Source organism: Papio anubis, chromosome 2 (assembly GCF_008728515.1).
Source record: "Papio anubis isolate 15944 chromosome 2, Panubis1.0, whole genome shotgun sequence".
Lineage (NCBI taxonomy): Eukaryota > Metazoa > Chordata > Mammalia > Primates > Cercopithecidae > Papio > Papio anubis.
In genome coordinates this window covers 156,388,088-156,409,930 of record NC_044977.1, presented here as the reverse complement: position 1 = coordinate 156,409,930, position 21,843 = coordinate 156,388,088, and the positions used below count along the sequence as shown (strand labels likewise).

Below are 21,843 nucleotides of genomic sequence, written 5' to 3'. Positions count from 1 at the left end.
ACAATATATTTTAAGCTTCTGTTTTCTTGTCTGCCTCCCCACTGTCCTGTTCAGTTTAAGGGCAGGGACACTGGCTCATTTCTGGGACACCAGCTTCTCAGCAGGACCTGGCACAAAATGGTGCTTATTGCCTATTTCTTGATGGGATGAATGAATGAGTGGATAGATATGAATCCCTTAGGTAAACAAAACTGGCCAAGGTCTGGCAGACAAGCTGAGGGCCAAGCAGAGAGCCAATTTAGAAAGCTCCATTGTGGGATTGGAGGCAAGAAGGAGAAACAAGCCTAAGGGCGGCCCTATAGAAAAGGGCATCTCCAGCCTCCGGAATCTTGACCTCCACTGAAGGGCTGGCAGGACAGTCAGCATGTAGAAAGACCACAGCACTGGGACCATTCAACCCTCGTGAAACCCGGGGCTATCTGCAGGCTACAGAGTTAGGAAAACCTGCCCCCCAGAGGTGGAATGCAATGAAAATGGGGCAGAGGGCAGCATAGCATGACCTTGTAGTGGCAGGGCTCTCTAGGAGGCATGCTTCATCACTCTTCTTTCCTTTTGTATCATTGCGATTCCTTCTGACCCAAATGTGTTAGCTTTTACATTGCCAGGGAACAAAGAAAACCATAACTTGTATCTCATGTAGCCAATCTCAGGTAGTTCCAGTAAGTTTATGACAGTTACACTCTCTCCTCCCACCCACCTCCCCTGCAGCAACATTGGAATCAATATATAGGGAACCAGGGCACATGTGGTGTGTCCACATAAGGCTAGAGGCCAGCACAGGCATGCTGGTCACCTTGAGCTTCTCCAACTAGGCACAGCAACATAGCTTGTGCATGAGGCAAGAATAGCCTGTCTGTCATAATTCACAAGATATGGGAGTGAGGGTTTGAAAGGATGTGCATGCCAAGTTTTTTATTGCCTGCCTTCAACCAGAAACCTGATGGTTGGGCTGACCACGCTTTCTCCTTTCAGGGAGGGAAGATCCCCGTGAGATGGACAGCTCCAGAGGCCATCGCCTACCGCAAGTTCACTTCAGCCAGCGACGTTTGGAGCTATGGGATTGTCATGTGGGAAGTCATGTCATTTGGAGAGAGACCCTACTGGGATATGTCCAACCAAGATGTGAGTGTCAGCAGCACTTTGTCACCACAAACCCTCATCGAAGGGATCCCAAAGGCAGTAGCATACCAGTTCTTCCTGTTTTCAGCTCATGGCCTCATAACCTGAACCTGCAGTGTTCAGGGCAGGGGATACACGGACACCCTTAGCATGGATGTTGGAACTAATCAAAGAGCCCAGCATGGAGGTGTGAAAATCACTATGACCACAAAGCCTGTAGAGGTGCCAAGGCCACAGTCCCCAACCCAAGAGACAAAGGGCTGTTTAATTCCAAATGGCTGAGGACCACGAATAGATCAGCCCCAAATTAAGCAGCAAAGTCTACCCTGCTTCTAAGCGTTCAGATTCTGTGTTTTCCTTCCCCATGCACGACAGAGGGGAAGGAGGCACTGGACTGAGGGCCAGGGCCTGGGTTCCCATCCTGCTCTGCCTCTGATGGCTGTGCTCCATTGAGCCAGTTGCAGTTTCTTTGTGGGACTTGTACCTCCTAGCTTTAAAGAGAGGAATTGTCAAGGGCCCTTCTTCCCTGAGAATTCACTCTTCTATGATCCCAGATCACCTGTCAGTGAAGGAAGAGGTGGAAAGCTTTCCAAAGCTGGTCAGCTTCAGATGGACCACAGGAGAGGGCCTCTGTCTGTGGGGAGGTCAGCACTCCCCCAGGATGCCCTCAAGGGAAAAGGGTGAGAAAGGAAGAGAAGGGTCATCTAACATGCTTTAAATAGAGGCTTTTTGGAATGTTCCACATGAGAACCTTTGCTCCATACTTACTAAAAGGTGAGGAAGCCTTTTTAGGATGATTTGCTTTGATAAGTCTCCAATGAAAAGTCCTGCCTGAATTTCAACACTGCCTCTCACCCTGAGCTGATCTCCAGGGACCAGGGCTCTTTTGTGCTTTGAATACATACCCTCCCCTTGGTGCTGAGAGGATTACAATTTGCAAAGCTGCATATCTATGTTCTCTGCTTGCCCTTCCCATCACTTTGGGAGAGGGGGCAGTTTTTATCCTTCCCAACTTACAGCTAAAAGAGAAAGAACGGCCCCCAGTTCAGATCTGAGTCCACTGGCAGCCAGCCACACTCTAACCCCCTCTGTGCTGGGGTGAACACTGAGGAATTTGTAAGCTGTGGAGTCAGCAAGCCTGCTCTCCTGCCACAGGTTTAGTGCCATGGCAGCTGCTCAGAAGATTGAGAAAGTGGCAATTTCCCAGAGAGACTGTGGAAAGAGGAGCTGGGGTACCTCTATGACAGTACCTCCCTGTTGCCATGGACAGAGTGGCTCCAGCCTGGAGTGGGTGAAATGACTGCATCCTTAACCAGGTCCTGAAGTCAACCATGGCTGGTGTCTACGTCCTCTATTATCTGTGATTAGCAACACCTTGCCTCTGCTCCTGGAGCATGTCAAATCAGTAAGTGGTGGAGTTGGTACAAAGCCTGCTTTCATGAAATCAGCTGCACCCTGGTTCTGTCTATACCAGCTGCTAAATGAGTATAACACGTTAGCTAGAAAAAGCAGACCCAGCAGGGCGCAGTGGCTCGCGCTTGTAGTCCCAGCACCTTGGGAGGTGGAGGCGGGTGGATTGCTTGAGGCCAGGAGTTTAAGACCAGCCTGGTCAATATGGTAAAACTTTGTCTCTGCTAAAAATACAAAATTAGCCAGGCGTGGTGGCGCATGCCTGTAATCCCAGCTACTCGGGAGGCTGAGGCACAAAAACTGCTTGAGCCTTAGAGGTGGAGATTGCAGTGAACCAAGATCTCGCCACTGCATTCCAGCCTGGGTGACGGAGTGGGACCCTGTCTCAAAAAAAGAAAAGAAAAGAAAAATCAGACCCATCTTATCCTGCCCAAGACCTTAATCTGATTAAGAACAATTCAGCACATACAGAATGAATTACAAAACTGTCTGACAAGCAGGATTTCACATTCAAGATATTTTCTGTCAATGCTGAAAACAAATAAAATTTCTGATATTAGACTTCTAGAATTCCCAAATTATTCATTTAACACACAGTCAGTGTATGCTAGTTGTGACTAAGCACTGTGCTTGCTGGTTCTATTCTTGAGGGTTTTATAGTCCAGTGGCATAAACATGGGGCTTTGAGAACATTTGAGTGGAGGAGGTAAGGGAAGACTTCTGGACATTTGACATTTGAGATGGGTCTCAGAGGGAATAAGAACATCTGTAGAGTAGCAGTTTATTCTAATTTTGCTGTGCTTCTTCAAAATAAAGCCCCTAAGCATTGTCTCAAGTACAATTTTGCTCCCCGTGGGAGGCAAGAGGTGACTTCATGCCCATTCAGAAAGCTTCTTACAACCTGGCCTGGGAGAGAGCCAGGAGGGGCTCCCAGCTGCTGGACTGAAGTCTCACTCATCAGAAACCACCAAGGTGGTGGCGGTAAAGGATTTTACAGATGACAATTGAAAGGTTTTAAGGAAGAGAATTGCAGAGGCAAGTCGGAGTGCTGGTAATTAGGCTTCCAGAGCCCAGGAAGGCCTTTGAACATGTACAGAGAGTTTGTCAGTCAGAGAGAGCAACTTGGAAGTTCTGCTGCTTGGATCTGATTGACAGAGATAATGAGAGTGGCAGTGTCTGTGGAGAGGAACTGCAGTCTTATTGAAACATCAGAGCTTGACTTAACCCGCTCTACCCTGGTTTCTCCACTACTCTGAGCTCCTCCACTTCCCTCTCTCCAGTGCAAGGTCGAGTAGGCACTACCCACAGCCTGACTCACTAATGGGAAATACATGTCTGGGGGCAGCTGGGAGCAGGCCCTGAAAATACAAGGGCAAGAGGAGGGGCTCTGCCCATTTCCCAGAGGAGTTCTAGTCACTCCATCCAGTCCCAGAGAGCACCTGGGGTCAAACTACCTGCACCTGATCCCTACCGAACCCGCGTACCTACCATTTCTCAGTACAGGTGAATAAAGGCAACCCCTCACCACACCTCCTCCCTGCCCCTTTAATTAGATCCCAGGACATTTGCTTACACTGGCCTTTGCAATGGCCAAAAGAGTTGTCGCTGAACTTTCAAAGTGAGACAGCAGAGAGCTCTGGGTAACAGTTGCCTGGACTGGTCTCCTTACCCTCACAGCTTTACTTTTACTTCTCTCTGGAAATGCCATCTGATTTCATTCTAATCTTCAATCTTCTCAGTAGCCACTTATCTCATCCTTTTATGGACCAATGAAAGGAGCCCAGAACTCACTTCTGTTTTCAACTCTGCTCAGTAGGACACACTATGCCTCCAACCTTAGGCCATCTCTTTCCATACAATTCAAACCTGGTCACTGGCATTTACAGCCATCATCAGATAGCCAGAATGAAGGTGTTTCTCCACTCCTCCTCCCTGTTCCCCATACCTGCTAGTGAGGCAAGTGTGACAGAGAATGATCTCAAAGTTCTGTTAGAAGACCAAAGTTATTTTTTGATATAATGATGTTGTAATTTAACTATAAATTTCATGTGCTCAAAAATTTAGAAAACACACAAATCCTAAAGAAGATAATACAAATCACCAAAGGCATAGTACTTCAATCAAAGACTTGAGTGGATAAATGCTACTCATATACCAATGAAAGACCTCAGTATTTTTTCCTTTGGGCTGAAGGGTAAAGCACACTTTTTTCCCTATGCGCAAGAAGCATTAATGCTCCCAGATTATCAGCTCAAGTAATAACAACAAAATTATTTACAAGAAGTAACAAATGGAGTAAAGTCCCATTTTCTAAACACAAACATGGTAGAGGGTTCCCACGGCTATGCTGTACCCTGCAAAGTGAGAAAAGTCCTTGATGCTTTTAAACATTATCTTCCTGGACCTCCAAAATGAGCAGTAGTAGCTCCCTTCTTTGCCGGGAAGACATCTACTATAATAGACACAGCCGTAATGACACCTTCTGTGTGATAAGGATTCATCCTACTACTCATCTGTGCTGTGCTCAACACACATCACTTCGGTGTCATTTAATCTTTGTAACAATCTCATCTGTGAAGTTTCAGGAAGTCAGGTGACTCTCCCAAGGTTCTATAGCTAAGAAGAAATGGAGCTTGGATTTGAAACCAGCCCTCCAAGGTCTATGCACTATGTAGTACTATCACCAACACAGCCAAATGGGCCTGTGCTCCTAGCTGACCTGCCCAGAAAGGAGAAATCAGTGGCTTTTTGATGTCCTCTTAAAAAGAAACTAAACATACCAAACAAAGAGCAAATACAAAACACAAATACCAGAACAGTCTTCAAAAAAAAAGTGACTCGTGCCTGTAATCCCAGCACTTTGGGAGGCCGAAGCGGGCGTATCACAGGGTCAAGAGATCGAGACCATCCTGGCCAACATGGTGAAATCCCGTCTCTACTAAAAATACAAAAGTTAGCAGGGCGTGGTGGCGTGTGCCTGTAGTCCTAGCTGCTCGGGAGGCTGAAGCAGGAGAATTGTTTGAACCCGGGAGGTGGAGGTTGCAGTGAGCCGAGATTGTGCCACTACACTCCAGCATGGGCAACAGAGTGAGACACCATCTCAAAAAAAAAAAAAAAAGCCAGTGGGATGCCATGATGCCATGCTATGGAGGCAACAAGGAAAACAGAATTGAGTTCCAGTCAGTCTAGAGCTTACAGGGAGAAGACTCAGCGTGTGTATGGGTACCCATTCTCTTGATCCCTTGCCAGAAGAGTTTGGATCAGCTGGTCACACCATGGAGCTGTGCTCTCACAGAAAGGCCCTGACTCCAGTGCTCTTTCTTGTTCCAGGACAGGTGGTAGAGCTTGTCAGTGAGGAAAATTATTATCTGGGGCTCTAACATCTAACGACCTGAGCAGAGATGGCATTAGTTTAGGGGACCACCAGGAACGTTAACTGGCCTGCACTGGAAGACTTTGGGGATGCCTAGCACCGTGAGAGGTTGAATTGGACTCTAGCTCCTCCTGCTGGTCCTACCTAACTTGCCCTTATGCAATCCAGAAGGAGCTCCAGGGGCCATTCAATGGGTAATCCCACTTGGAGATTCTGTGACTGGGACCCTCAATCTAGTTATTTGGAAGGAACTGGAAAAGGGTGCGGGGTTTGTGAGCCAGGCTGATGGGAATGATGCCCAGCTGCTCATTCTCATAGATTACTTAGTTTAGCTCCATGCCCTTGTTGCATACCGAGAAGACATCAGACACCTCCAGGGGCTGTTCTCCAGGCTGAGATTACTCTTACAGCCCAACAGAGGCCTAGGAAATGCAGCTTTTGAAGTATTCAAAACTTAAAATCAAGCACCGCTGTGATTTAGTCCCAGCCCCATCTTTTGCTAGTTGTGTGCCCCTGGGCAAGTTACTTCACTGTTTATGCCTCCATTTTCTCATGGGGAAATGGGGTTAAAATGGTTGTCCTCAGAGGATAGCAGGGGAATTTGATTGACTACAGTTTAGAGGAGAGAAAAGATTGTCAGTGCAACACAGTGTTCAAAAGAAACTATTCCCAGTCACTGGATTTTTAAATATAGTAATAAAATTGATATGGTTTGTATGCTTGATTTTCACCCTATTGAATGGAAGAACTAATACACCTTGATTATCTCCAGTGACTTGGTTATCATTTTATCTCATGTCCTGTCTCATGTCCTACATACTGTGCATAGAAATTGTAAAAACTAAACTAACTGAAAATACTCACTTTTTGAGCAATTTATAAAGTATATAAAAAAGAATAATCAGTTGAAATGAATCGGATTATTTATAAGTAGAGGCAAAAACACCAAAAACCCCCTGAAGTCCAAATTATTTCCTTTGTTGTTTAAAATGCTTTAACTATTTATTTTAATATAAAATCAATGCAGGATTATTATAGAAAACAAAAAATTCAAACAAGCAAAGAGAAAAACATAAAAAATATTCAGGTTTCTGCCTATCCAGAGGCAACTGCTATTAACACCATGCTGTATATCCTTCTAAGGTCTTTTCTATGCATGTGTATAATAGTTGGTTTTTATTTTGTTTTTTACAAAAGCAAGATTATACTGTACCTGAAGTTATGCAGCCAGCTCTTTTGCCTATTACAATATGAGCATATTTCCATTTCAATAGGTAGATTTTTGTAGTATCACTTTAAGGCGTACATTGTATTTTAGGCCTTCTGTTGCATTATGGGCGTACCATAATAAATTCATATGTTTAGCACTTGGGTCACTTACAATTATTTTTTTAATGTAAAAAGCACAGAGTAGGCATAATTGATTTAAATGCATTTGAAGTTAAGATGTACTGGATGAAAAAACACAAAGATCTGAAAAACAGACAAAGTACTTAATGTTCCTAGAATCTTTACAAAATTACTCTCTGGAGTTTGTGAAAATTACCAAAATCTGATTGACGGTATTCATTTTAGACCACCTTGTTATTTTGACTGTTGTCATTGATTTGAACCAATTTGTTTAACCAAGTCCATTCATGTTGCTGCCTCATGAGGATTATGACAAATAATGCAGAGGAGGCATCTAGAGGGTCTCTAGCATGGAGTAAGTGCTCCACCAATGCTAATCCCTTTCCTTCCTTTCTCTTCCCTTCCAAATGAAAGAATGAGTCCACCACAAGTTTTGAGGACATCCTTTATAAATAGTGGGTTCACTGGGTTTCCCATGTCTTTGTTTCATCACCCCTGGTGCCACCAGCTTCCAGTAAGGCAGAATTGGGCCCTATGTCTTCTTAAAGAGTGGAGATGCTCAAGCTGTTCACTGGCTCATTCTTCAACAAACATTTACAGAGGTCCATGTGTGTCAGGCCCTGCACCAGGAACTGGGGACATAAAGAAGTACTATGATGTGGCCCCTGCTTTCTAGGAGCCCAAAGTCTAGGGGGATAAACCAAGTGCACAGAAAATCCATTACAGCGGAAGGTGTGCGAGCACAGAGCAAGGGCATCTGAGCCAGCCTGGATATAAAGGGGATGATGTGTGAGTGACTGGCTGGTGGCAGTCACACAGTCACACCTGTTCCTTGTATGTCACTGCAGGTCATCAATGCCATCGAGCAGGACTACCGGCTGCCCCCACCCATGGACTGTCCAGCTGCTTTACACCAGCTCATGCTGGACTGTTGGCAGAAGGACCGGAACAGCCGGCCCCGCTTTGCAGAGATTGTCAACACCCTAGACAAGATGATCCGGAACCCGGCAAGTCTCAAGACTGTGGCAACCATCACCGCTGTGTGAGTCTAGTGAAATAGTGATCCCTAAATATGGGTGGTTTCATGGTCAGGGGCATAGCCAGCAGCCTCTAACCATGATCATGTTCAAATTTTTTAAACAGTATCTAGTTACAGTGTGGGCCTTATGTTGAGGAGAGCACGCATGCGTGAAGAAAGACAGGTAGGAGAACATTGCAATGATCGTGATAGAGAAAATAGTGTCTTAAATCAGGATAATGGTTGTGGAAAAAAGTAAATGAGTTTTGGCAATTTGGGAGACAAAATCTTTATGACTTGGTGAAGGATTGGACATGGATGTTGAGAGTGAGGGAGATGTCAAGATAGCACCCGGATTTCTGGTTTGGATACCTGGGTGTCTGCTTTGAAATGTGCCAAAGAAGGTTGGCAGTAGTTCTCATTGCTCCATTTTTTTTTTTCAAATAGCTAAGGATGAAACTAGGAAAAAAATGTTACCAATATATCTGGGGAGGTTGTGGTAAAATATGCATATTTTTAAAAGGATCATGTCTTTGAATGGTGAGGCTCCTAAATTTTGGTTTACAAAGGAGTTGGGAGCCTTCCGTTCCCTTCAGACTGAACACTATGTCAATCTGCCTGTCTGGGTTAACTGACCTGTGACAGTACCCAGAGGCAGAGACACTGGCCACCTGGATGTAGAAGTCATGCTGATTTAGGATTCCATGAGGAAGAAAGGTTCAGCTCAGGGCTCCACTATAATCCTCATTCCATCAGGAATGCTGCCTTCCATGAAGTCAGCTGTCAGGCCAGACTGGGGCACTGTCCATGCATCTCTGCAGTGTGTGGTCATCTGCCCCTCTCTGTCTCACCAGGCCTTCCCAGCCCCTGCTCGACCGCTCCATCCCAGACTTCACGGCCTTTACCACCGTGGATGACTGGCTCAGCGCCATCAAAATGGTCCAGTACAGGGACAGCTTCCTCACTGCTGGCTTCACCTCCCTCCAGCTGGTCACCCAGATGACATCAGAGTAAGTGATGAGAATCTCTCTGTCCAGACCACACCTAGGGGTCAGTGCTCCTTCCCTGCTATTGCAGATGCTGTGAGTCCTATTTCTGGCCTCATCCCTGGAGCTCTGTCTCTGTATAGACCAGGCCTGGACAGGGAGCACCTTGGAAAGATGTAGGGGGATGTGAGGGTGGGGTGGGGAGGTGGAAATCCACTCTGGGCCCCAAATGAGAGTTCTTCAAAGTTATAGCCATATGTCATTTGCCTAATCACCCAGAGTCTCTTCCCCATTTAAGTTTTTAAACTCGACTCATCAAAGAGAACATCCAGATGGAAAGAACACAGACAGCCAGTACTTTAAATAACATAGCAGGAAAAGCATTGCACTGATTCAGCAACAGTCTGAGATGTGTGGGGGGCTTGTCCTTATACTTAGATAGCAGTTGTCAATAAGCATGCATTTCCATCCCCCACAATTATTTACCAGTCTGTGTCTCCCACAGGAGTTTGGAGGAATACACAAAATAAAATTATTCAAATAAGATGAGAGCCAGAAAGAATTTTAAAGATCCATGTGGTCCAGCATTTCCCCTAAGAATGTTCAGAGAAGCACCAGTTGTGGGAAATGTTAATAGGTTCTCCTTGGAAAAAAGGTCCTGCAGTCAAATAAATTTGGGAAATATTGTGCACTTTATCACCCTCTTGGAGATTCACTGCTCATATTAGCATTATAAAGGCCACGAGAAATCCTGAAATAAAGGAACCCATTTAAAATTATTAAATACCATAGAACCATATTTTTGAGGGGCAGGGTTTTATAGAACTGTAGTCTGGGAAATATTTATCTAGTTCCACCCCTTCCATTCTGCAGATTCTGAACTTATGTGACATTAGTGCTCACAAGTGGCAAAGTTGAGACACAAGCCTGCTTTTCTGGCTGCCAGTTCAATGTTCTGCTACCTGTCCACCCCAGGGTCTCAGTGGTTCCCAGGCTTTGCTGCACACTGGAATCACCCGAGGACCTTTAAAAACTATTGATGCCTGGTTCTCACTCCCATACCTTCTGATTAGTTGTGGTGAGATCTGAGCATCAGAGATTTTTAAAGCTCCTCAGGTGATTCTAATGTGCAGCAAAGTTTGGGAACCACTGGATTAAGGTTGGCAAGGGTCAAATTTCACCTTCTATACTCACAGAAGCTCACATAATCCTACCTAGGAAATTAACTCTACCCTTCAAACACACACACACACGCACGCGCACACACACACACAGGGGGACTTCATGGGCCCTGTGGGCTACAACATGTACCAATAGCACATATTGTGGAATCTGGCAGCCTGTAATATACATTTCCTATGGTAGAAGATTCATTCATCCATCAGTCTGCAAACACGTATTGATCACCTATTATACAATGGGCACAGTGCAAGGTGCTGGGATTTCCTCCTTGCAACTGGGGCAAACCAGTTGCTGAGTCCCAGGAAAGAGTGGTGGTGATCCACCTCGCAGCTGAGCCCCCAGGGACAGCTTCCTGACATTCTGACGGTTTTTCTGTCAGTATTCCTGGAGTCCAGCTCCACCTCTCTGAGGTTTTTTTTTTTTTTTTTTCCAGAAATGGTGGAGCCACCACTTTCTCCAGGGAGATGGTTTAAATGTATGTCTAGCTTTGGATCCACTGAACATCAGAATACATTTCTTAAAAACTAGATTCATTTCCTGGTGATGCCATAAAAAGATGGTTCCTGCCATTAAGAATGACTGTCAAATAGACAGCAAAAATTAATAAATACAAAAGATGCACTCCCCAGTGGAAAACCAACTTCCTCATCTTTTAGAGTGAAAATTGATGCCCCTAGATAATCAGAGGGACTGAGTTCAGAGACAGAATCAGGTGTTTATGAAGACTGGCTACTCCATTTTCCCACTGTGATTTGCCTGCGTATGGGGGCCATTGTCACATAATCCCCCAGGATCTAAAAGAATTCTCTCAGTCTGAGAATAATCACATGAAAAAGATAAGGGGAAGACCAAAAGGAAAGTGAAACTGTAAATTAAGGGATTTCGTTCAAAGTAAAGCATGTCCACACACTATTAGAGCAATTTGATTTGTTTATTGAGAAGTAAAAGAAGGAAAAGGAAAATAAGCACTTAATAAAATAGATTGTGGGACAATCTGTGAATTCAAAATTCAAGCATGTCTCCCTAAAGTATTTACCAAAAAGACACGAACACTTTGAGCATCTCAACCAGCAGCATCCCTTGGGAGACTGACTACTAACCGAAAGGGGCATGGGGCAGGACAGCCAAGGCATTGTGGACAGAGATCCATCCAAGGGTTCACCAGGGTCTGATGTGCAGTGTAGAAAGCAATCAGCTGTGCCGGATTTGGGGGGCTTTAGAGGAAATACAGTCAGGACCTTAGAAGAGTTCTGCCAGCATCCCTGCAGGGGTGCTGAGAACCAACTTGTCTTGTATTTGAATACCAGCTCCACCACTGCTCACCTACTCTGTGACCTTGAGCACATTACTTAACTTCTCTGAGCCCTGCTTGCCTTGTTTATAAATAATTTATAAATTATTATAAATAATAATGCCCATCTCATTAGTCTGTGATGGGAGGTTAATGGAATGGCACACGCAAAGTACTTGATCCATTATCTACCCATAGCATGCACACAAAAAATGGTTACTGTTAAATTTTTATCATCATTGAGTTTGCAGTGGTTTCTCTAATTTTGTGAAATGCTTTCACATAGGTTTAAATGAGATAGTGTATGGCCCGTGGGATGCATTCAAGCAGTGTTATGTATTATTATTAACTGAGAAAGAATGCATGGATCTAGCACAGGTCATCTATAAGCCATGAACTTGTTCTTATTAATCCAATTCAGTGCTCTATCCTGGACATATTCCTTGGATTCCTGATTGGGCAGATATTTTAGTTATTTTGAGACCACTCTTCTTAAAAATACTTACATTAAAATTCAAACGGAGACAGAAAATGGAAACTCAGGGGAAAACATCAGAAGACCAGGTGAGCCCCATATCTTTTCAGTCTCAGCGGGTGATCACTAATTTAGGCAGAAAACTCCACAGAATAACTTAAGCCCCATATAGTGTGCACTTGGAGTGTTAAAAAATAGCAGAGGAAAATTCCAGTCCATCTGAGGGTCAGGAGACAATGAAGGGGCTGCCTTAGAGCCCGTACATAAGGAACACACCCCTGGAACAAGGCGCAGCACTCCCAGGATTGTCTAAGCTGAGGGGGTATTAGAGAAGAGGGAGAAACTGAAAGTGAGCAGGAAAATCTCTAATTGCAAGTTGCCAAAAACTTGGGTAAACTTAAGCTAGTTGGATTTTTGTAGCATGGCTACTTCCCAGGAGCACGGCTTTAGTGATGAGTTTTGATCTGCGAACAGCTGACCTAACACTAAAGTGACTTTTTTTCTGGCTCTTTCCTCCTAGAGACCTCCTGAGAATAGGGGTCACCTTAGCAGGCCATCAGAAGAAGATCCTGAACAGCATTCATTCTATGAGGGTCCAGATGAGTCAGTCACCAACAGCAATGGCATGAGAACTCTTGTTTCTTGGGGAAAGAGAGGAGGGAAAAGCACCAAGGTCAAAGGGGACCAGAGGTTGACCACTGTGGAATGTACTGGAGAGACTGGCTTCCCAGCTGAGGAATGCATTTCCATCAGTGAAGAATCAACCGGACCTGTTGCTAATAGGCAGCCTTCATTTCTCAGTGACAGAAGCATGTTTGAGATGCCGTGGGAAACCAAATATATAATAATAAAAATATAAAAAGGTGATGTTCAACAGAAGTGAAGGCAAAACAATATGCATCAGGAGAACAAGAGTAAACCCAGCTCCCATCCTCAGTGGGCTGGAGTTGCCCATCCACAGGAAGAAAGGGAAGGAGGTAGAGGGAAGAAACAGAAGCAGTGTTCCATTTTCTTCCTCACCAATGACATTCTTTTCTTTTCTCCTTTTGTACTCCTCCCTGAGAGTCCCCTCCCTTCTCCCACACTCGTTTCCCTTTGCTCATGACTCCTGTAGGGAAGTTTCTTCAAACAAAACCCAGCTCCTGAGTCTCCAGATGTTGTTCTGTCAGTTGCCAAAGGACTTTGCTGACCACTGCATGGGGATCCAACCAATTCAATTAATGTCTTCATATTGAAGAAGAGATGTACCTTCAATTGAAAACCTCGTTTTTCTTTTGTTTGCATTTTCTGCAAAAAGGAAAAAGAAACCACAAATTGGAGAAAAAAAAAAAAAGAAAAACCTGTTTCCGTGTGCCAAAGCACACATATGTATGTCTGCGTTATAAAATGACTGTGCTTGTTCATAACAGATGCAAACAAGAAAGAAGAACTGGGAAGTCTTTGTCCCTAGGAAATCCAAAGGGGCTGGAATATGGTGTTGGTTTGGCTTTCTGGTTGGCCCAATCGGCCTATTGGCTCAATGGGAAGAGAGGAGAGGGAGAAAAATAAAATGAAAGGAAAAAAATAAAAAGCTTGCAAATTCAGACAGGAAACAGGTGAGTGGTTTGAATTGGATGCAGTGTGGGCCATCCTGGAATGATACTGACTGATTAATTATTCCTGATAACATCTGAAGAAAAGGAGAAGGAAAGAGTTTCTGGAGAATGTTCTTTCACATCACTGGAATCTGCAATTCAAGAAGTGACAAGGGAGAATTCTTGCTTTACCTATGGACTGGCTTAAGCCGCGTGGCATCCGAGGAATGTTTCAAATGTGTCTGTGTTTCTCTTTACATTCCTTATTGTACCTCATCGTTCAATTCACTTTTGTAAATTCCACCTAACATTTAATTATTTTTGATTTCTCCTTTTACCTTAATCTCCTTGCTAATTTTATCTGTCTAATTAAAATGAGCAGAAGCATGTCTGGGTTTACGTAAAATGGTGTCAGAGTGTGTATACCTGGACCCCAGTGGGTTGTCCCCAAGTTTCAAGAGAATCCTTAAAAACTGTCTTTCTTCTTTCTAATGTGGGAGGGAGGGAACACATCCCTGACCCCATGAATGCCAAGAAGCAGAATATATTAAACTCACTGGCACTGATGTGACCCAAAGGAAAAACTGAATAAAAGAGGCTTAAGAAGTCGCTGGCAAATAAACACAAACAGTCACCATGAATACACTATCAACCCTGATTTTTTAGTTTACACACTGCATTTGAGAAGTCCACATCCAGGCCGATTTTGTAAATGTAGACTGCTTGGTTGTGGTTTATCTCTGAACGTGCAGTTGGGAGTGGAGGGATATGAGGCAGTGAAAGATGTTATGGTTGCCAAGTAGCTCATTTAATACATATTTACATTGATAATAGCCTTTTCCCCTAGTCATTGTTAACTTTGATATGGGGTGGTTCTTGCCTTCTAAAATCACTGGCCAAGATCCCCTGAACAATCAACCCCCTCAGAGCGGCCCACTGGCCTGGGGGTACAGCATTAATTCAGGGGAGCTCATCTTAAATCACCATCCATGTGCTGAACCCCTGGAGAATGGAAGTAGATGGACAGAACTCCTCCCAGCAAGTTTGCCTGAGGCTGCAAAGGACCCCAAACCAACCGCACAAGTAGAAGAGAAAATTTCCCTTTATTAATTGCTTACCAATTCCATGCACAATTTACTAATTACCCCAAAGACCCCAATCCATGAGTATCATACAAGTCTAAGCAATTTGGCTAATCTACTCTCAATTTTCCACAGGAATGAATTTTAATCTGTCACTAAATTCCTCTGGCAGAATCTTTAACCCCGAATTCTCACTGCCGCCTCCACCAATGCCAGCTCATCTTCTGGTTGTGGACAAAGCAGGTTCGAAGTGAAAGTTCTGTTAAACCCTTTGGCTTGGTTTCACCATAGATCCCAGAATGGAGAGAGCGAGAACCCAAAGTGCACAAGAGGAAAGCATGAGAGGTCAGCAGAGCCAAGACCAGGGTGCCTCAAGGCACAGTTTTCAGTGAGGTGGGCACGACCAAGATCTGGACACCCCCAACCGCCACAGATGCCCTGCACAAGGCCCCACCCCTACAACCCAGATGAACTACAGGAACACATGAAGCCTGAAGGGAAGGAGATGTGTCGCTAGTGAGTGAGACACATTACCTCTGCAGCATGGGGCCAGCCATGAATCTTTCTGAGCCTCCATTTCCTCATCTGTGTAATAGGAAAATATCACCTACCTTCGATGAAGAGTATCTAACATTCATGAGCAGGTTCTCTATGCCAGGCACTTATCTAAGTGCCTTACATGCATGAAATCTCTTCCTTACCGTAATCTTGTGAAGTAGTAGCAGGTAATTTATTGTTGCCAATTTTGGATGAGGAAACTGAGAGACAAAGGCCCTTCACAGATCACACAATGGTGGAGTCAGGATTTTGACTCGGGCAACCTGACTCCTTGCTCTTAACCACTTACCCCAGTGGGTCTCACACTTGAGTATGCATTGGTATCACCTAGAAGTATTGTTAAAACAAAGATCATAGGCCCCACCTTTGGGCTCCTGATTCAGCAGGTCTAGAGTGGAACTAGAGAACATGCACTTCTCACAAGTTTCCAGGTGCTGCTGATGCTGCTGGTCCAGGGACTATGCTTTGAGAACCACTGTATTACCCCAGCCTACTTTCCTGAGAATTAGTGATAATAGACATAAAGCTCCTGCTTCAGGAAATCATAGTGATCAGGGTTCTTGAGATACCCAGAAAGAAGGGAATGAACCCTCACACTTTCGGCATGAAGTGATGGGAGAGGCTGGTTCCCATCTAGTGTCTCCTCCACTGGCACATTTAGCTTCAGGGGGCTTTACTCACACCTTCAAAGAAGCTCCGTGGGGAGAATACTGTCAGTGAGATCCCCAATGCTCTAAATTTCAGCTACATATGCTGCCTCATCATCTCACAGAAGACTAAATCCAATTTGGACCCTTACTTACACTTACTTACTTACACTTTGCACAATGGTCAGTGGCCCATGGCCCTGAGAGCCAGGTTAAAGAGATGGAACCTGCAGCCATGCTGTGTAGCCCAGAGCGTAAGCTAAAAGGGGACTGCTCAGCCAGCACACCTGCAGCCACTGGGAGTCAGGTGGGCAGAGGTCACACGGGGGCAGGTGGGAGGTGTTTAATTAATGTTCCCGGGTCAAGGGTAATGGAAATGGAGGTGATTTGTGGAGAATTCTTGGAGATTATGCCCCACCTTTCCACACCCTCTCCCTGTCCCTTCCAGCACTCAAAGACATGAATGACTGTAGAGAGGTAGATAAATCGACAGATTATATGTTTATTGTATCACCTGGGTGTCCAAATACATTCATACACTACTGAAATTATGTGCTTCTTTCCACCTTCCACCTCTCCATATGTCTCCTTCCCACCACGTTACATGTGGAGCCAGGCCACTGGATTCTTGCCAAGGCCACCTGGGATAATGGAATTAAATGAGAACACAAAGTTTTTCTTAACCGTGCACTTATGAAGAGAGCAGAGAAACCAGTGAGGGTTGAGGAATAGGACTTTAGGAATATCGGAGGGCAGGAAGACTGAGACATACAGCAGGAAGAAGAGAATTTACAAAGTATCAGTTAAAATGAAAGGTTCTAACAGTTCCCTGGCATTCTAAGAAGGCCTTTTGGCCTTTTGGAGGAGCCTGGGACTCCATCATCTTTTCAGAAATATTAGTGACTCTGGCACCAACTGGCTGAGGGCATGGTGAGGTCCCTGTCAGTGAAGCAAGGGGGAAGACACAGCCATGATGGGGATCAGCCACAAAGAGGCACCATCCAGAGCACTCCAAGGACACACAGTGCTAAAAGAGGCCTTAGGATTCCTATCAGCGTGAGTTCTGCATTGGCTGAGACTTGCAGTCCATGTAGAAGTCATAGAGCCATTTCTGAAGTGGCGAGAGGTTTTGTATTGTCCAAGATATCATTGGGACATCGGTCAGGGGCACAGTAGAGGGGAATCCCTGAGGTCACAGAAAGGTGGCCAAAAGAGGAAGGGTATGTCTGGATCACACTGGAAGGTCATTCCAGTTGACTGAGGTCCAATGGCAACTATGTTCACCACCAGGGAGTCTCCTGAGACCAGCCATTTCCAAATGAGAACAGTTATACAGAGGTCTGAGAACAAATTCTCAGTCCCTCTCAGAGAGTGCAAGCCCTGGTAGGGGGTGGGAGGATGTGTTCTGCAGACCTGATGAAGGGTGGATGGGATGGGTGGGCCTCCATCACTCACTGGGGAAAAAGGAGAGCCCTCCCTCCTGCATCCCGCCTGGGCTGGCCCTGTTATCACAGGTCCTTGAGGGGTTCTCATGCCACTGTGAGTCATGACTTAGCACATAGTATCCTAGCAGAACCTTGTGGTAATTCTCCAAATGAAAATGGCCACAGGGCACATCCTACTCACCTATGTACCCAGCACTCAACACACTGACACATGAAAGATGCACAATAAATGTGTGGTGATTGAAATAAGTTTGAACTGAGAAAGTTTAACATGTCGTTATTTCACCTACAAAAGTCCATGACCTTAAAGAGCATGCTTTAAAATAAATTAATCCCTGGGTATTTGGTTGGAATCTTTCTCAATTACTCTAACTGCTATCAATCGTAGCCTATTCTAATTTTAGTTTTGTGAAGTTTAAAACGCTCCTTTTAAACCCTGTTTGAATCTTTAAAATAATGTCACAGTTTTCCCCAGAGCCCATGCCTGGGGTGAAGCAGCCTCCCACTGAGTGTCAGTCATTGTGCAAAGGCCTTGAGATGCAGGAATAAATTTGATGTTGTCCCTGGTACAATGGCAGCAAATTCAAAGGGCATTGCAGAGCACAGCTGAAGGATGGCCCAACCCTCTGAGAGCAGAACCAGGGCTGTGTCCTGCTGGAGGATGTCTGACTGAGCAGAGAGGATGGGCAGCACTTCTCTGGCCAGTGAAACTTCATTGGTGTTTTGTACAACTCCCTCTACACACCTCGACTCTAAGGCTTTCTTCCAAGAGTTGTTTGTCCTTTCTAAAGCCGCTATTACTTTAAGAATTTCTGTGGCCTCCCTTTCACCAGAAGAAAAAACATGTTGAAATAAGAAAACAAAACAAAATTTTGGGTAAATGAGCTACTTCTAAGCAACCGAGAAATACTCTTAAATGAGAGAAGTTCTCTTTACCCCAAGAAAACTTTGGTTTTTCTCTTCTGGTCTTATTTAAATTCATAAATGCATGTACATGAGCAACTGCTATACTCTGAAAATGGCTTTCTGACAGAATACAATGACAAGTAAATTTCAACTACAATTTTTATAGCAGAACTCAATGTTGTAAATAACTCCAATGGGAAAATGAAGAGGGCTATGGAAGCATAGAGGCGGGCACTACCATTGTCCCAGGCAGTTAAAGAAGGCAACCCCAAGGTAGTCTGCTAAACTGGAACCTGAGGAATGGAAGGTGTTATCAAGTTGAGGGAGTGGTGTTGGTGGAACTCAAATTGTAGATAGAAGGAACAGCAAGGGCCGAAGTTCAAAAGCCAGAGAGTACATGGCATGTTTGTGGGCTCACACACTGCTGGAGAGGCTGGAGAATCCCGTGCTCCCTCTGAGCAGCTGGACGGGTAGCAGGGGCTAGAACATGATAAGGAATCCATGTATTACTCTGAGTGCAAGCTGTGGAAAGTAGGTTGAAGCAAGGGAGTTATATTTTATACAAATCACTCTGACTACAAAATAGAAAAGGGAATGGCAAAAGTCGATTCAGGGAGACTAGTTGAAAGGCTGGTGTAATAATCTCAGCAGATGCTGGCAGCGTAGGTGAAGGTGTAGAAGTAGCAGTGGGGATGGAGAAAGGTGGATTGATTCAAGAAATAAAAAGGAGGCGAGAGCAGCAAAAGGGAAAGGGGGATTGGCTTTCAGGGGTGAGGGAGGAAAGAGTTGAGGATGACACTCCAAGTTTCTGATTTGGGAAAATGGGTGGATTTTGATACCATTCACTGACATAGAGAATACAAAAGGAGGAAGAAACTGTGGGAGAGGGGGACAATACGAATTCGAGTTGCCTGTGAACCATTGGATTTAGGGCTGCATCATTCAGCAAAGAAATTTGGTTTGAAGATATAGATTTGGGAGCCATCCTTTGTCTAGATGGTAATTAAAGCCACAGGGGTAGAGGAGTTTACTGCATGAGAATGTGAGTGGAGAGAAAAGTGAGCCCACATGGGACCCTGAGAAACAACCATATTTAACCAATGTCCAGGCAAAGGAAGGCTCACAGAGGAGTCTGGACAGAGTCAGTACAGAAAAAGAGAAATCAGGAATGTGCGGTGTCCACAGAGCCAATGGGAAATATCTCAGGGAGGGAATGGTGGTCCCAATTCCCAGTGTTGCCAAAAAGGGTTACTATTAGGTAAGGATTAAAAACTGCCCATGACTTTAACCACAGGAAGGCCTGGGTGACCACGGTAAGAGCAGGTTCAGCAGAGAGGTGTTGGTAGAAGATGCTAGTTGAGTCGAGGAAAGAGAGAACATCACAGTCTTTCAAAAAGGGTGACTTTGAAGAGGAGAAGAAAAGGATGTAGCTGGAGGCGCTTTTCGGTGGTTGTTATTTTGTTATTTTTTAGTGGGAAAGACTTGAACATGTTTAAAAGCTAATGAAAAAGATTCCACAGAGAAAGAAAAAGAGAAAGAGGGTAATTGAGAAGGTCAGACCCCCAAGAAGGCAGGGAGTTCAGGTGGAGGGATGGTATGGCTTAAAGTGAAGCAATTCCAATTCAGTTTGGAGGATGAACAAAGGAAGCATGACATGAGTTCCTAGCAGAACTCAATCTCACCTTCCAATTTCTGTGTCACAGTCTAGTCAGTTCCCACAGCCTCTCGTGATGAAGAGCCATGATTGAACTCACCCGCCTTGCCATGGCAATATGAGAATAATCAGGCAAACACACCCATTTCTAGTGAAATGGGAGAGTGGGCAATGAGAGGATCTAGTGAGAAAGGAAGATGAAAACATCACAGGCTCTTCTCCTGCTCAGAAGCCCTCGGTGGCTACCCAGTGCCGGTTTCTGATCATGCCCATCTCTCCAGGAAATGAAGGCTGCAGAAAGTGCCCCGTGTCTAAACTGTATGGCTAGAATGAACTGCCTCCAGTTCTGGGCAGCTAGTTCTCCTTTTGCTAGATTGCTGTGGCTCCGTGTTGACTCTTGGAGAGCTCCCTCACCCTCATGCTGAAGCAATTGCCTTTCGCCTCCAGCATACACTAGGAAAGGTCTGGATCCAGGAGGCTGAGCACACGAGCACCTAACCCTAAATGCCAGTGGAGTATGGCATGCCAACTGGACTTCTGTGTGATCATAGACACCTCAGGGATCTCTGGCCATAGTCAGGACATTTCCAGAGAAGAAAATGCTGATTAGGACTCCTGTACCAAGTTTGGGTATAAGGCGACACTTAAACCTTACATTTATAAATGTAGCCATTTCCAGCTGTCACCCTTATACCCAAACTTGGTACAAGAGCCCTAATCAGCACTGTCTTCCCTGAAAGTAAAGGGAGTCTTCTCTTCTTAGTGGAGTCTTACATTCTTCTTAGAATGTGAAGGGAATCTTTCTACCAGCTAATTAGAGGAGGTGCTCCTGGGTTGGGGGCTGAAATTATGGCCACTTGAGAAGTTCTCAAAAATAATAATCATAAATTAAATAATATAAATGGTAATAGCAATTGCCATTTTTTTGAGTGCTTACTACAAGCCAGGCAAACTAATTACTTATACAACTGTTATTACACCCATTTTGAAAGTGAATTAACTAATGAGGTTCAGAGAAGTTCAAGTAGCTTGTTCTAGATCACACTGAAAAGCAAGGATTGGAACTCAGCCTATTTGCCTGAAGTGTGTTCTCTGAGTTACCAAGCTATACCCCCACCTGAGCCAGACGCCTTCCAGAAATTCCTACTGGCCACCTCAGTCCTGCCACACAGTGCAGGCAACTTATCTACACTCTGAGGCTTTATGTCTATAAAATGGGAATAATATTCAACACACAACGTTTTGCAAGGGTGAAATGAGGGGCCACACATAAATCACATGGTCTTGGTCCTGGTTGTTGGGAGTACTCAGTAAATGGTGGCTGGTATCAGTTTATTATCCTTCTAGTTATTTGGAAACATGATGTAAAAATAGAAAATGAATGGGTCCCTGAGGTTTGTTGTAAAAAGTCATCTTGCCTTCTGATAAAGGTCAATCCTTAACCTCCGTGGATGTGGGGGTTTTGTGAACTTCATGGTTACGTGTATCTGTCATCGTAATCATTTCTCCCCTTCGCATTGCATGTTTGCAGAGATTGGAGCTGAGCTTTGCCTTGCTCCTGGGTGGATTCCCAGGCTGCTTGCCATATTGGACCAAGGGCTAGATTCTGGAACTTCAATATGTTGTATAGGCACATTGCTTGCTCATTCACACAGGCCCATGGCTTTTCCTCCCTGCTACTAAGTCAAATATCCTCTTCTGATTAAAGTCCAATTTCTGGGCCTATCAGTCCATACGAAGAGATTTTTTCAGTTAAATAACTGTTCAGAGATT

The 21,843-nt window shown here is 44.7% G+C and overlaps 1 protein-coding gene across 1 annotated transcript in view; it reads left to right on the top strand.

Annotated features, from left to right (window-relative positions):
* The window catches only part of EPHB1 (EPH receptor B1), a 443,566-nt gene extending 429,382 nt beyond the window's left edge, over positions 1 to 14,184 (top strand). Inside the window, exons 13-16 of the mRNA XM_003895080.5 lie at positions 973 to 1,122; positions 8,101 to 8,294; positions 9,125 to 9,280; positions 12,725 to 14,184. Of these exons, the coding sequence (XP_003895129.1) occupies positions 973 to 1,122; positions 8,101 to 8,294; positions 9,125 to 9,280; positions 12,725 to 12,833 (609 nt within the window). The 3' untranslated portion in view covers positions 12,834 to 14,184. The remainder of the gene's footprint in view (positions 1 to 972; positions 1,123 to 8,100; positions 8,295 to 9,124; positions 9,281 to 12,724) is intronic.
* The last annotated feature ends 7,659 nt before the right edge of the window (positions 14,185 to 21,843 follow it).